Here is a 15797-nt window from a genome sequence, read left to right on the forward strand (position 1 = left end):
GCCCTCCGTCCTGCTGGGCTGAGCCCCTCAAGGAGGGGCTGGACTTAATCTGCATTAGGTTCTCAGAGCTTGGCACAGAGACTGAGCAATGCTCCCTACATGAATGAAGGAGCCGGAAAGCTGATGATCAGATCGCATCCATGCCTGAGCTCAATAATGTGGGGCGGGGGGGGGGCGGGGGAGGGGAGGCACAGAAAAGAGGAAATAACAGGAATTAACACTGTGAAGGCTTCACCTTGATCCAGGCTACAGTGGATGTTATGATACCCATGTTACAAGTAGGAAACTGAGGCTCAGGGGGGCATAGAAACAAAGGCAAGGGCCTGGGGTCAGGGACTCCCAGAGGCCTCTCCTCTTGAGGTTCATCAGTTCTAAACTGTTCCCAAGTTGACCTCAACCCACTGTTTTGAGTCCTGATAGCCCAAAGGGAGACCATGGACTTCTCTCTGAAGCCTCTAGCTGCTGCTTAGGCAGCTTTCTCCCTTCCCTTGAGCCCATTCTATAACCAAAGTTTTCCTCAAGATATGGAATTCTCCCTCAAAGCCAGGTAGACCAAACTCGGCCCTCCTCTGGCTTTCAGGAAGGCACTGGGAAGGAAGGGTGCTGGGCTGATATCAGATAAGCCCCCCCCCCCCCCCAGTCAGGATCAGCTTCCATCACTTGCTGAGGTGAGCACATCTTAGTTTTTCCTTCTTTTCAGAGCAGTGACCTTTCTACCCATTACAGAGGGGTTGGGAATGAGGGGTGAGTTCTGATAACCTCTCTGGCCTCCTTTCCTGCAGCTATTCAATGGGCGCCAGCTTTCCTTCTGTCATCTTTCTCTGTCCTCCTCCCTCCCCGGCCTGCCTTCTCCAGCGTTCCCCACCTCACCCACTATCACTCCTTAAAGCCACTTCTCCCCATTCCCAATGGTCTAGACAGGACTATGACCTTCTGCTGCTTTGCTTCTCAAATGCTATTGTTACTTACTGAAAAAACAAATCCCACCTCAAATGCTATTGTGATTGAGTCACCTCTTAATCCCATCAGATCCTTGTTTGTGATGGTTCCAGTCAGCTGGCAACTGAAGAGCTCTTAGGACTCAGTTTTGGGGTCTGCCACAGCCATGTTAGCCTTAGACCCCCCTCTGTGTCTCCCATCACAGTCCTCCAGCTTTAAATAGACTGATTTCTAGGTCAAAAGGCCTTTTTTGGCTTCTGATTGTAGTCAAGTACTACTGGTGGTCCTCCATTTTACTTTCAGCCCAGTCAGATGATTGATCAAACAGTGGGAATTAGTATTTCATTTATTATTTCACTGTTCAAACACTTATACTTGTCTTCAGGTGCAGCCTGAATATCAATCCTCCCCAACCTACATCAGATCCCTCTTAGGCTCCTCCTATGGCACCTGCCATAATACATTATTTATATATATATGTATCGTCGGCAGCCGTCCGTCTCGAGAGACGATGGTGTAGCTTCTTAAGAGTCTATCTGCACCGCCGAGAATGGCTGTGCAGTCCGACTCGGGAGTGACATGGTATCTGTCTCCTCCCATGTTGAATCGACATCTTGTGATGACGCTGAAGCTACAGAGCCTGGGCAGGGTAATATGGAGGGTCTGCTGTTGCCCATGCAGCAGACCCCCCCTCTCTTCGCAGCTGAAGGGTCCAAGGGAAAGACGGAGTCAATACAGCTTGGGTTCAGGTGCGCCGCAGGAGTTGCCGGTGTTGACTACAACGTCAAACCGCCTTAGGGACTCCGGCTCCGGATTTTCTGTCGGGGTTTACTCCCTTAGCCTTTCCCCTGAAGAGGTATGCCGCAAGGCAGCGGAGGTTTTTTGGAGTCAGAGTTTTCCTTCTCTGTATATATATGTATATATATACATATACATGTATGTATATATATAAAGCCCAGATGATTCCCTGATGGCATGACTGTTCTTGTCTACTATGTGGCCCCAAGTTCTGCATTTTTGCATGGGAGTCTGATAAGGACCTGCTGATTGAATAATAATGATTTGGGCCCCCTTGGAAGATAAGAGGAGCCCCCATCACTACAAAAGAGAAAGTTGCCTAGCACTGACACCAACATTAAACAGAGGGCTGAGTAAAGTGCTTTAGGCGAGCAGATCTCCATGAAGAGGGATGAAGTCCAGGAAGGCTTCCTAACAAGAGGCATATGAAAGCTCATTGGCTAAAGCATAAAGCCTATGCAGGCTGCCCTGCAAAGGCACTGCCACATTCCCAGAGCTCAGTCACCTTCCTCAAATGTATCCAGGAGGATCCTAAGATCTTAGGAGAAACAGTGCCCTGTTTATTAGGGCTAGGAAGGTTGTGTCTGCTCCAGAGACTACATTTCACCTATAAGGAAACTGAGGCCCAGAGCAGGACACAGACAAGTTCCTAAAGCCCAGACCTAGGCCTCATCAGGTCTAGCAGGTACCATATCACACTAGGAACCCAGAGGCCAACAGAATTGCAGAGCATGCTCCTGCCCTTTTCCAGAAGAGGCATCTACTTTTCGCTTTCCGGAAAGGTGTTTCAGGAAGAGGGGGCAGGTGCCTTGGTAAGGTGGAAAGTATCATTGGGCAGACAGAATGCTGATTTGGCAGTCACCTTGGGAGGGGGTGGGCTGCAGGCTCCCTGCTGGAAAGGGTCAGAAATCTTTCAGAGGGAGGCCTGTTTGTGACTCTCTTAAGCAGGCTTGACCTATGACAGAAAGCTGGTTTCTGAGGGAGAGCAAAATAAGCAATAATCTTGGCTTCATTTATCATCCAGGTGCCTCCACAGGAGTGTGGGGCCACAAAAGCCTTTTTTGTTTGTTTGTTTGTTTTGTTTTGTTTTTGGAATTTGCAATTGTCTATTTTTTTAATCTTCCCACGAGGCTAGAATCATGTGGTCCTGTGGAGTCAGGCCTAGGTCTTGCCCCTGAAATCCCCAGCAAGCATAGTACAGGGACTCAATGTTTGCTGAACAAACCATCCTTTCCACGTGTGTGACTCTTCAGCTTAAGACTTTGCTGAACCATGAAATAAATCCAGAAACCCAGAAAAGAATTCAGAGATAAAAGCACTGGAGAATTAGATAGGAAAAATACTCAGCAGGTATAATCAATAAAAGTTTGGTTCTTTGAAAGTACCTTTAAAATAGACAAATCTTGGGCATTTTTTTTTTTTATTATTCCTCACCTGAGGACATTTTTTAAAAATTGCTTTTAGAGAAGAGAGGAGCATTGATTGGTTGCCTTCTGTGCCCGGACCCAAGATTGCAAGTACCTGGACTGGGGATCAAACCCACAACCTAGGTATGTGCTTTGACAGGGAATCAAACCTGCAACCTTTTAGTTACAGGATGGCATTCCAACCAAGTGAGGGACACGGGCCAGGGCTTTGGCAAGTTTTGATCAAGAGAAAGCACTGATAAGCAACACTAGGAATAAAAAAATTAAAACAATAGGGAAATTTTAAGGAGAGGAGAAAACTACATATAACTACAGCAAGAAATTAAAAATCTAGGTAAAACAGGTCAACTATGAAATCACCAAAGACCTTTCACAACTGTTATCTCAACAAACCATCAGAACAGCTCTGTGCCTTGGGTAGGTCATGCTCCTATTACGTGGTCTAAACGAGATCAAGGGGTAGACATCCAGCGCAGGACCCAGGCAAACTGCTCTGCTTTGTCTCCAAGGTTACAGCCACAGGAGTACAAGCACATCGAGGACCCTGAACTGCATCACTGTCGTGCTTCTAGCCATTGCCTTAAGCCTTAAGCCCCCTGGTTGGAGGGCCAGCCTTATTTATTTTTCCACTTCAGATGCCATAAGGGGTTTCACTTTATTTTTACTTCAAAAGCAGCACCATAAAAATCCTTGATGATTAGGGTTCCAGCTGTCTTAAGTTGTTTGTCAAGGGATGGGTTACTCAAATCCCCTATGGAGGGAAACAGTTTCAGGCGAGAAGCCATGGGAGCTGAGAAACGCAAATGTCTCATCTCTGAAAACTTTCAGACTCCCTCCTGTTCACCGCCTGGCCTGCCCCTTGCTCCACCCCCCCTCAACCCCACCATCTGCTCTCCAGAAAGCGGATCAAATTTTCGAGCTAAGGTACTCTGGCGCCAAGGACTCAGCCCCTCCATGCTACCCCTTGTCCCCCACCAACTTAGAAATCCAACACCACGACCCAAATGGACTGCAGCCACATAAAACCACAAAGTAAAGTTTATAAAGCTTTATTAAACATTTCAAACAGCTGTGTAACGAACACACCAGAAGTAAAAGCTCCAGAATGCAGTCCAAATGTTCCACAAGTGTGGCCTCGCAGTCCCATTCCCTAGATGGACTGCCTCCAGTTCTGTCCTCTGCCTGGCCCACCTCCCTCCCCACTCAGGCAAGTGAAAGATGGATGGTTTAGACTGGAGGGACAACCATGCTGATCTCCAGTGGGCAGGGGCCAGGAGAAAGTCTTGTCTGCCAACACTTGTTACAGAAGCGCAGAAACAGAAAAAAAGCAAGTGACAGTCACAAAGTCTTCCTGCGTATTCTTCATAATGTACAGTCTATATGTGCAGGACTGAAGGAGCTCCAGGCATGAGGACGATGGCCACTGCTCCCCTCTGTCTTGTCTGAACCACCTTGAAGTCCAGTGTGCTGGTCACTCTGCAATACCCATGCTAAATAAAAACCATAGCGGCACCCACTACAGCTAGCTATTGCTAAACCTCAAAATCAGAACACATTCAATAAAGCTTCTTTAAAAGGAATATACACATGTATTTGTACACGTACACACACACGTACGGCACACCAAAAAATATCCAAACACCTATCAAGAGGGATCACGGCTGTTATGAAACATACAAGTACTCTTCCATTCACTCGGCTGGGGACTGTTAGATCTAGATCTACTTGAACACACTACACCTCAATCCTGCAGAGCATGCACAGGAGACACAATGAGGCACCCCCGCCCCCTCCTGGGGACAGCTGAGGAAGGCAGGAAGAAGGGCAAAGGTAGTGAGGCTGGGTATGAGCCCAGACACCCCAGTGAAAGAGTAACATGTATTTGTTACTTCTTTCTTAAAAATGAAGTGGAAAAAATACTGGAGATTTTGTGAACAACAAACAGTCAAAACATGTTTCTGTCTAGCCTGCTGACGAGGGAAAGAAGGATGAAAAAGCGAGGCTCTTGGGCGTCAGCAATCTCTCAGTACGAGATAAGTGCAAAAAAGAGCCCTGTCTTGGACAGATGCTCCCCACAAAAGGAAAGGGGTAAAAGGAACTAAAGGAGGGACTGAGGAGTTGGGAACATTCTGGGAAGGAAGGAGACCCTGACAAGGAGGGGTCACAGAGGTGACAATGAGACTTGGCATTTTATCTGCCCAGGTCATGCTGGGGTGGTTAATCAGGATGGGTGCAGACTCCTCGCAGGAATGAGGCGAGGGGTGTGGCCACCGTGCCAGCTGGGACCAAGATGGGGACAGAACACACACAACCACAAGACCACCCACAACTACAGGATTCTACAATAAAAGCACTGGTCAGTGCTATTATTCACATTATAAGGATAAAACATCACAGGCCAAAAAGGCGCCGTCAGGAATGTGGCACCCGCGGGCTGCGGGATTTGAAACTCCAATGCTTTATGACCTATGTCAATGCCTCCCCTCCCGTCTTCTGCTTCCTTGGAAAGCTAAGTGGGCAGGCTGTTAGGTGCCCACAACGCTGGGGTCGTGTGCTGATTCCGGAAGCGGGGAATCGGAGCAGTGGTACAGGAAACAGTTTCCCCAGCAGCTGTAGCAGATGAGGAACAGAGCTGCCAGGAAAACCAAGGCACAAATTGTGCAAGGCTTCCGCTCCAGGAGGAAGCTGAGCAGGTAGAAGCCCATGAACATGGAGTGGCTGAACCACAGGGCGGGGTTGAGGGGCTTGGGGATGAGGAGGACAGGCAGCAGCCACTGGAGGCAATACATGATCTCTGCCAGGCAGGGCCTTCGCCAAGGCCGCTGGGCACCGCTGCAGGAACCGACCTAATGGGAGCCAGCGGGCGTGGGCGGCTGCCCTCCGCTTTCTTCAACCCTCGCTCTCCAGGAGCTGAGCCGCTGTGCTCTCTGGCTGTCAGCCTGGGATCACCAAGGCAGCAGGGATCCTGAAGAGAAAAGTCAACATAACAGACAAACAGACAAAAAACAGACAGACAGACAAAAACAAAAAAAACAAAAAAAAAAAAACAGGAACAGAATGTATACTTATTTGGGAAAATGGATCATGGTTAACAACAGTAAATGTGAATGCCCTTTCCTCCCTGCCCACCCATGGAAGTCTATTTATCTCCAAGTCACCATTTCTGGAAGCCTCCTGGGGTGTCTCCCCCTGGGCTACTTGGGGGCTCTTCCGGCAGGTCCCGAACAGTGGACTGGCTTTGCCTGGGCCCTGCCCAGCAGAGATCATGTATCGCCTCCTGGGGCTGCGGCCCGTCCTCAAGGGGTCCAGACCTCACAATACCGCCCTGTGGTTGCCACCAGATGGCCATGCCCCACAGGATTAGCACGAGGTTCTCTCTCACAGCAGGTGCTGAGTAGTTAAAGCAGTTAGCGGCGCAATGCCTGCGGCGGCGATCACAAGCAACGGATCCTCGCAAACTTCGGGAAGCTGCAGCGGCGGCAGCACCATCAAATATTTTAAGATGGCAGCCTGCGACGAGCTTCCCTTTTTCTAATAGCCTTGTGTCATTTTGCCGAAACCAGCCAACTTCTTCGAAAGTCAATATAGAAAAAAAACACACACCACCATGCTACTTCATCCAAACTGACCTCGCTTGGATGACTTACACTCTCCATCTGCCTCTGGCACTGCATAGAAGCTGACCTCTGTGAGCTTTTAATCAAAATTAATTTTCTGTCCACATAGGGGCAAATGCCAGTTGGCCCCTGTGCCAGGCAGCGTGCCGGAGAGAGGTACTTTACAGAGGCGGGCTACTGCTGCGCCGTGGCTGCGCTCGCAGACCGCGTTCAGAAAGGTCTAACTGCTGTGCCTGGAAACGGAGCTGTAGCAGCCATAACCCTCTGGTGGCGGTAACAAAACCTCACTCCAGACGCCCAGCGCAACGGGTACAAAGAACCTTGGGGGCTGAGGAAGACCTACCAGGGTCTGGGGGGAGGAAAGCATAAGACAGAGGTTGAAATGACCTGTCCAAAAGCAAACTATCCCAGAGCGCATTTTGACGACACTTTGACCACTTCCCGGGAGAGCTCATCCTATCCCTTCCACACAAACAAAGGCGCCAATCCCTCCCGTATCCCTCCCGCAGGGTAGATACCTGATAACTACCACTTTCCCGCCTAGTGCCCTGGCGGGATTCCTACAATCGCCACTGCCGTAGGTCTAGCAACCGTAAGAAGCGGGACTCAAGGAATCAGAGAAAGATTACACGTTCAGAGATTCTTGTGACACAAAGGACGCTGGCTTACAACACATCAAACATTAGAAAAAGAGTGAATGGGGGGCTGTGAAGCCAAGGCTCCTGAGAGGGGCATCCTTTTTGCTCTGCGGGGTAGATGATCCCTCTCTAAATTAGGTTTCCATCTGTGCCCTAGGTGGGTTCTGGTACGGCACGGGACCCTGGGCTCCAAGAGAGGAGTTCTATACCAAGAGGAACACACCCCCTTGGCTATGCGCTACTAAGAGTTGCAGTTCCCCTCCATTTTACACTAAAATTCAAAAGCGGAGACGGCGGAATCTTCTGGAAAGGGGCTAAGATGAAACTCGGGAGGCGGGGGTCGGTGTGGAAAGAGTAGATGGATTATTTTTTTCCTCTCGTAGCGAATGAGGAGCTCCCCCAGATTACCCCCCCTTTTAGACCCTCCCCAAACACGCATGCGCGCTTGGGTGGCGGGCAGATACTTAAGGCGCGGCCACCGCGGCTGCGGCAGTGCGCCCAACAGCGGACTCCGAGAGACCAGCGGCCCTCGGCGAACCCGCAGCCTTCGGCACACTCGATCTCAACCACCACCCACTCTCGGAACCATGGCGGCAGTGGCGGCAGCCTCGGCTGAACTGCTCATCATCGGCTGGTACATTTTCCGCGTGCTGCTGCAGGTATGTGTACCCGGGTTCCAGGTGGGAGAGGGGTCCTGATGCGCGCCCCCAAACCGGCAAGCCCACGTTGCAATTGCCGCATCCCCGACCCGTCCTTTCCTGATTGCCGCGATCCCTGCCTGCCTGAGTGCCGCGGCCGGCACCACGCGCCCCCACCCGTTCCCTGCGCCCTCCTCCTAGCGCAGACCCTTCTCAGTGCGCCCGCGCCCGGCCGGGAACAAAGAGTTGGGGCGCGGCGGGCGCCAGCCGCCAAGGAACGCCGAGGCTCTTAGCGACCAACGTGGTAAGAAAACCCCGCTATACCCAGGCTTGACCCCAGGAGGGAGGCGGGGCACGTCTGTTTTGCGAAAAGAGACTTTACACCTCGCGTAGTAAAAATTTTCCGCCTTAAAAATTGCGCATTGCGGAAAATTTTATTTAAAAAAATAAAGCGATTGCGGGGCTGGGACAAAAAGTTAGAAAAAGGCACTTCTCAAAAACAAATAAATGCAAAGCACTTCACAAAAACCAACCCACAACATATTAGAAAAAAGTAATTCGCGGGAAAAAATGAAATCGAGAAAATGCGCATTGCAGGAAAAACAGACAAAAGCACTTACAAATTGCGTTAGATAAAAAGCGCATTGCAGAAAATTTAGACAAAGGAGCTAACAATAAAGTGAATCGGATAAAAGCACTTTGAGAAAAATTAGAGGAAAAGGATCTTCGCAGAAAAATTGAAGAGAAAAAAGCGCTTCCTAAAAAACCAAATTCGCTTTAAAGAAAAAAATCAAACTGAGGCAAAGCGCTTTATGTAAAAAGAAAAAAAATCAGAAGAAAGCACTTTGCCCATAAAATCATTTACCCTAAAAGCACCCTTTGCAGGAAGAATTCCCTGTTAAAGGAATTCTTTGCCAAAGGAACCGCATATTTCCTTCAAGGTGTTCCTGGAATGCTGCATTTACTGGGTAGGATTCCCTTTTCGAAATCCTCCAGGGACTCAGCCCATTGCAAGAAGTGAGGTATACATAAGTTGTAGGTCCAATCAGCTTGCCGCCATGCAGCCTTCAGCACAGTTGGAAAAGCTCCAGCTGCCCTGACTGGTGGACAGGCTGCGCCCCAGCCCGTCTTTCCCAGTTGGACAGACGGGCGGGGCAGGGGGTGGGGTGGGGGCGGGCACAGGAGCATTGCAGACAGATAAGGGTGCCCGCCTCTAAGGGCAGGTCCTGGGTCTCTCACTACAGGTGTTCAGGTACTCCCTGCAGAAGCTGGCATACACCGTGTCGAGGACCGGGCGGCAGGTGTTGGGAGAGCGCCGGCGAGCCCCCAACTGAGGCCCCAAGCCCCAGCCCTGGGCGGCCATGTCACCAGGTGCTCCTGTGCATCTCGCCCAGCATGGGAGCCAGGGCCGCGCAGGAATGGGGGGTCCCCTGTGCTCTCTCGCCAGAGGAGCACTTGCCAAGGTCAGTGAGGGGCTGGCAGGCCTCCGGAGAAGCAGCACCGCAATGACAATACCAGATCCCTTCCCAGCCCCCTTTACACCCAGTGTGGGGCGGGGCAGAGGGAGGAGGGGGGATGGAGGGAGCAGACCTCTTGAGATTTAGGCATAGTAGGCATTCTGATCTGGACCAAGTCGGGACAGCAACATTCCAGCCCCACAGCAACGGCCATGCCAGCAGGCCCACCACAGAGATCCAGACAACACCACCAGCCAGCAGTACGGACATTCCATCACATCAGCTGAAGCGTGAATCTGAACAGCAGACAAGGAGCCAACTACATGCCTGTGTGGCGGGACTGGAGGGCGTGGGTGTGGGAGGAAGAGGGTTAAGAAGCAGAGTGGGGCCCTCTCACTGTCCCTTGCCTACAGCATGTGCATTCCAGCCTTGCTGCCTTTGCTCCCTCAATTCCCCGTCCCCCCTCACTGCCTCCCAAGCCAACCCAACCCCAAAAATGTTTCACACAATTTGGACCTATTCAACCAGTAAAAGAATCCCAACTTTACTAAAACACCTTTTCTGAGCCCCCAGCCCCTCACTGATCTTTTCCCTGGTCTCACGCAATTGTGGTCAATATTGTGGTAATTGCTAATTGTAATGATTGTGTAAGTGTGCATTAGTTGTATTTCCCCAGCTAGATTGTAAGCTCCTGGAGGACAGGGACCACCTCTACAAAAAATAAAAAAAACAGTACCTCCCCCATTTCGCACAATGTCCCAGGACCCTGCGAGGCGGTGGAGGAGCACCAAAAAGTTCTCTCTCTTGTGACTTCTTTTGCGGCTGCGACACATACTTCTAAGACTGGGCTGATGTGCCCACTGTGGAGTGGGCACAATCCTTGGGAGAGGACGGGCGGGAGGGGGAGGCAACAAAATGGGAATAAATTGGGACCTTCACACAGCCAGTTCCGTCTCAACACTGTCTTGAGGTAAAGGATCATATCCCCCTCCCCAAAGAGAAAAAGTCTTCACTTGTGGTCTCAGAATAAGGGATCACTAGCCCTTCCCAGAGGGATGGGTGCCTTCACTTGTAGTCTCAGAATAATGGATCACTAGCCCCTCCCAGAAGGGTGGGTGCCTTCACTTGTCCTGGGATAGGGGCCTGGGCATGTAATCACTGAGAAAGATGGGAGGAGGCAAATGGTGGGAGTGGCTCTCAAAATGGGGTACTAGTGACCAGTGGGTGGGAGGGGGGGGGATTGATCAGGACTTCAGAACACAAAGCCCATCTCCATCCAGAAGCACCAAGGAAATGAGAACAGGGCAGGGTGGGCACTGGCTTGGGCAATGAGCACAGGCTAAGCAGCGTGCTGTGGCGCCTCCCCTACCCAGCTCATCCCTCCAGGCCCTATAACCTCTGCCAGGACAGCTGCAAGGGCATCCTGCCTGGTCTTGCTCCTCTCCAGGGTCTCCTCCCCTACCCCCAGCAACCTCTCTCCAGCTCACTTTCCTCTCCCCAGTACTGGGTTCTCTGCTTCTAGCATTGGCCTCCATATTCTTAGGAGTGCTTACCAGGTCCCTGACCCTGGCTCTCCCCTGCCATCACGTCAGGGTGGGTTGGCTGTTCAGCTCTGGACTTCTCTTCCCCTCTCCCATTCCTCAGTGAAAGAGGACTCTTCTACGTGGGGTCAGCTGACTGCCTCGTCATCTGGCCCCGCTGTCCAACTTTGTGGCTTTATGTCCCTGTCACCACACACCTGTTCCTGGGTCAACACCAAGGGAAGGAGTTGGAGGGCCATAAATCTCTCTTTCTGCCACTTCCTCAAATCCCTTAGTCACAGTTGTCATAAACACTCTGGAACAAAAAGCACTTTGCCCCCTTGAGCCTACCGTTTCCCTCCTCTAAGCAAGCACCTTGTATTTCTCAACCCAACTACCAGCAGCTCACTTCAGTTCATCGTCAGAGAATTATGGGGGTGGAGGATGCAGACCTCAGTTCTGATATTGGCTTTGCCATCGATCAGCCCAGGGAAACTGGCCAGGTCACTTCTTAACCCTCATCTTTAGTTCCCCTCTGTAAAAGGACTGCTAAGATCCCAGTGAACCCTAACACACTAGAAACATTTTGCTATCAAAATGACAATCAGGACTCAGAGGACTGGAATGGGGGTGTGCAATTTGAGATTCCATCTTCCTTAGGATGGGTGGCTCCAGCTTTTACCGTAACCTGAAGGTAAAACAGGTCTCTTCTTGCCTCGTCAGCAGGCAATGCCCACACCTCCCTTCTGAAGCCCATCTCTTGGCAAGTCTGAAGACTGGAGTTTCTGTGGTTTTCCACACTAATCCCCCACAACACTGAACATATTTCTACATGTGTTCTCAATGAAGGCTGCCCCTCCCCTCAGAGCCTTTGAGGGGTGTGCCCACTGCCCGATGTTCTAACCTCAGCCAAGTTTTAGGTAGCTGGGGTCAGGGAGACAGGCTGCAGCAGCGTGGAAAGGTCTGGCTGCTCTGGACACAGCAGGCCTTTCTTAATTCTCCTGTGCTACCTCAAAAAGGCAGGAGGCTGCTGGCAGCCCCAGGGCTCTCCAGATGATCTTGGCAAAGCCCACCTGTGGGGCTTCCTCCATCCACACATCAGCAGGGCTCAGAGCATGGTGAGGTGACAGACTTCCGGGCAAGGGCTGCCATGGAGACCTATGCCCTCATGGGTGGGCTCGAATACACAATGTCCACTCCCTCCTTTTGTCCCCCATTCCCAAACCTTCATGCTTTGGCAGCAAACACAACTCCACAGAGAATACAGAAGTAATGTGTTCACTTTCTATTCCAGTGCAAGGTCCAGAGGTCTGATCCAAACACATCTTGTTTATACTTTTTCCCCCCAGCAGTGATACCATTAAAACATTGTATTCTGATAGAGAGCAATGGGAGGAGTTGAAAATGACTAGAGTTTTATTGCAAAGCCCTTAGTCCACAAGGCTAAAATGTCCCCCTTTCCCTAAACTGTCTCTATTACCCCCACAAGACTGTCCCACAAGGCCAGAGACAGACGAGCTGTGAGAGAACAGGGGTGGCTGTGTGGAACTGCAGCAACAGGTGAGTCTGCTCCAAGACGGATGTTAGTTTCTTAGCCTAACCAGTTTAAGTTAAGCCCCAGAGGAGTTCAGGTACCATGACTGTCAGGGGTGTTATGTGACACTGTTACCTCTATCTGTGGAGTATTTGGATTGTGATTTAAAGAAGGGGCAGGGAGGACAAGTTTCTTGAGCTTCAGTTGTGGAGCAGCAACAGTTTGTTACACTTGGGTTGGGTGAAGAAGGTTTGCTGTGAGCCATGTGCTAGACATCTATTTTCAAACTTGTATCTACTTAGCAGCCAGCACCCTAAAGTGAGAGTCTGAATCTGCAGTTAGTTTTACCCCCAGGGACTTAAATGTGCACAAGCGCGTGCGTGTACCCAGGCAACATTAATCTAATAACAGTCTCTTTTTTCCCCTGGTGACCTCTTATTTTTTCTATATGCCCGACAGACATGTCACCATCTTCTCTGGGAAAGATCTTGTTCACCCTCCCCTCATCCCCTTGTCCTTCCCATAGGGCCCATGCCCCAGCATGATCCAGATTTCTGAGCATTCCCAGACAGGAAGTCAGAGAAGCAGGCAACACATGGTCCTTGGTATATCACAGTGACAGGTTTAAATGGAATGCATATGTTTCAAATATAAGAGAACAACAACAAAAAAGACGGCCAAACCCAGACTTCCATATTCCTCCTTGAAACGCTTATTACACATAAAAGGTTAAACTGTTTTTGGCAGGAATTCTAACAAGACCAATTTTAGATACAGAATTGATATGGTCACTGGAAATTGACAAGGGCTCTGAATCTTTCCACAGATTTGCTTGACATTAATTAGTTCTCTTCTTTAAAACAAACAAGATCTAACACTTGGCATGAGCACTTAAGTTGGAACTTTTTTTGGTCCTGGCTTTGGTGTTGCCGTCCAGAAGGCTGAGGGGATGGCTGGACCATGTCAGGCAGGGCAAACAGAAGCTGTCCCCAACACACCAGTTCCCTGAAAGCAATAAAACACGATCCAAACCTATAAACAAGAAAGACCATTTCTTTCCTTGGACAGACCCCAGTCTATCCCAACATTCAGCATTGAAAAGGGACACGGAGGCCTGGAAGAAAATTAAAGGGGTAAGGAAAAAGCAACTGTCCCCCGCACCCCATTCGTCTTTCCAGTCTATAAGTATGCCAGGCATTCCGTTCCTTCAGCTGCCCTTCAGGGCCACTCCCCATATATAATGGAAAAAAAGGAACGGGCGTCCCGACTTGACATAAAGCTAGAGGGAGTAAGAAGCACCCGAGACTCAAAGCAGAGAGCGACCTATCACCCAGACACTAAAGCAGGGGCCCGGGACAGGAGACCCTCTTCTCCTCTCCCCCACGCCCCTTCTGATCTAAAAAATGCAACTTAAGTGGCGGTGACAGAGTGAGAGGCCTCTCAGAAGTTGGGTCCCCTGCCACGGGCCCTGAGGCTGAAGAGAGGATGGTCGCGCCCCGCAGCCCCGCGCTCCCTCCGCTCCGCCTGCCCCATCCCAGGAGCGGAGAGAAGAGCGCTGACCTTGGAGGCCAGAACAAGAACCTAGGAGTCCTGTAACCTGCCCTTGGGCAGGGAAGGGACCCTCAGGGCTCGGGCTGGGGCCAAACAGGGCAATCACGTGATACCGGACATAGGTGACTAGAGGGTGCGCGGAAAGAAAACCCCAGAGAGGGACGGGTGGACGACTAAGGTGACCCCAAAGAGGGAACATGGCGGCGCGGACACACTGGGGGCCTATCATCCCACCCCTAGGAGGCCGACACCACGGTACCTGAGAGCCCTGCCATGGCGCCGTCACCACTGTCGCCTGCGCTGTCGCAGCCTGCCTCCACCTCTGCTCGCCACGGACGGCTCAGGAAGCAGTGGAGACGCCCCCTTCGTCTTCTAGCCCAGCCGGCCGAGGACCCCTTCTGGGATTCGGCTGTCTACAGCAGACGCCTGATCATAATGTCCAAATTGGGGTTGCCCTCGCCCGCTATCCCCCAAATACCGGCCACAAATGACCTTTTGAAGAGTTTCTTCGCACATGTGTGGAACTCTGGTGACTCTAAAGTCTTCAACCGTGAAGAATTTTTAATCAGGCGGATCCTGGGCAGCCCCGAATCATGGACCCATGGACCCCTCATGCATATGCTGCAGATTGTGATCGTTACTCGTTGAGAGCCGAGTAGGCGTACCGTGGTCTCTCTAGGTGAGCTCCTATTCCCTCTGGTCTACGTGGAAGACCCGTGTAGTGCGCCAAAGCCTTCTCCTGGCTCAAAGTCCGCTCCTTTCCTGGCCCTTTCACCAATGGGCCAAGGCTCAGGAGCGGAAAAATCTGGGCTCAGGACTTAGGACCTGACGTGGGGTCAAGACCTGACTCCTCCCCTGGCCATGTACCTTGGTCAAGCCACTTGCGTACCCAGACTCTCAGCTTCCCCATGTATGATGAAATACCTACCTTCAAAGGTTGTTATGGGGGTTGAATGAGTCGGTGTATTCAATTATTAGTGAATTAAGCACATTTCTTAAGCACTTAGTATGTGTAAGTGCAGTGCTAAGGGCAAAAATGAATAATGGAGGGCAGCATAGGCGCTGTTCTAACCTCAAGTTGCTGCCAATCTAGTGAGGAAGACTTGGGAGAAGGGAGACTAAGGACAGTCATCAAATACTCGATGTTAATTTTAATCGAATCAGTATATAATTATGTATGAGGGGAAGTGCTGTGGGGGAAAGTATAGCTATAAAAAAGAAATAATGGAGTTCTAATGTAGATGTTGGGAAGCTGGCATTTAGGCTGAGAGGCCAAGGACAGTTAGGAGTTGGACAGGGCCAGAGAGAGGGGTAATGTTTTAGGCAGAAAGAACCACTTGTCCTAGATGTGAAGGTGAGAAGAAGCAGGGTGAGGGTTAGAGGTGACCAAAGAGTAGTGCAGGTAGAGCTCCCTACTGAATTTGGATTTTATCTTGAGAGTAATGAGAAGCCATTTTCTTCAGGGGACCAAATCTGGGTTTCTGAAGGCACCTGGAAGTGGGTGTGTGGAGACCAGATGGAAGACTGTTGTGCAGCTATCTAGGTGCAACGTAATGGTGACTCAGGGTGGTGGCTTGGGGAGGTAGAGAAGTAAAGGGTGTAAGATTGGATGTGGGTGGGTGCTGAGGTATTGGCAGTGACCCCTAGGTTTCTGTCTTGATTATGAAAGAGTGAAAGA

General features: G+C 50.6%; 2 protein-coding genes across 6 annotated transcripts; one reads left to right on the top strand and one right to left on the bottom strand.

Moving 5' to 3' along the window:
• Nucleotides 1-4197: 4197 nt before the first annotated feature.
• BLCAP (BLCAP apoptosis inducing factor) lies at nt 4198-14510 on the bottom strand. Of its 2 annotated transcripts, none has more exons than XM_090286382.1 (2): nt 14379-14510; nt 4198-6129 (listed from the first exon to the last, which is right to left on the bottom strand). In XM_090286382.1, the coding sequence occupies exon 2, from the start codon at nt 5951-5953 to the stop codon at nt 5690-5692; it is 264 nt and encodes an 87-aa protein (XP_090142508.1). In that variant the 5' UTR covers nt 5954-6129; nt 14379-14510; the 3' UTR covers nt 4198-5689. The 2 variants fall into 2 exon arrangements, with proteins under 2 accessions (XP_090142508.1, XP_090142509.1); XM_090286383.1 differs by lacking the exon at nt 14379-14510 and adding an exon at nt 11068-11141.
• NNAT (neuronatin) lies at nt 7893-10308 on the top strand. 4 transcript variants are annotated; one of them, XM_090286378.1, is made up of 3 exons: nt 7893-8078; nt 8259-8361; nt 9302-10308. In XM_090286378.1, exons 1-3 carry the CDS (start codon nt 8007-8009, stop codon nt 9526-9528), a joined length of 402 nt encoding a protein of 133 aa, XP_090142504.1. In that variant the 5' UTR covers nt 7893-8006; the 3' UTR covers nt 9529-10308. The 4 variants fall into 4 exon arrangements, with proteins under 4 accessions (XP_090142504.1, XP_090142506.1, XP_090142507.1 ...); XM_090286380.1 differs by lacking the exon at nt 8259-8361 and adding an exon at nt 8999-9074; XM_090286381.1 differs by lacking the exon at nt 8259-8361 and adding an exon at nt 8999-9079 and having other exon boundaries at nt 9302-9465.
• Nucleotides 14511-15797: the final 1287 nt, after the last annotated feature.

The sequence above is a fragment of the Furipterus horrens genome, unplaced genomic scaffold (genome assembly GCF_987537825.1).
Source record: "Furipterus horrens unplaced genomic scaffold, mFurHor1.1.pri manual_scaffold_8, whole genome shotgun sequence".
Taxonomy (NCBI): Eukaryota; Metazoa; Chordata; class Mammalia; order Chiroptera; family Furipteridae; genus Furipterus; species Furipterus horrens.

Coding starts and splice junctions, on each gene's coding strand:
- NNAT (XM_090286378.1), top strand. CDS start 8,007: ATGGCGGCAGTGGCGGCAGCCTCGGCTGAACTGCTCATCATCGGCTGG. Junction 8,079..8,258: donor TTTTCCGCGTGCTGCTGCAG/GTATGTGTACCC, acceptor CCCTCCTCCTAG/CGCAGACCCTTCTCAGTGCG. Junction 8,362..9,301: donor GGCTCTTAGCGACCAACGTG/GTAAGAAAACCC, acceptor CTCTCACTACAG/GTGTTCAGGTACTCCCTGCA.
- BLCAP (XM_090286382.1), bottom strand. CDS start 5,953: ATGTATTGCCTCCAGTGGCTGCTGCCTGTCCTCCTCATCCCCAAGCCC.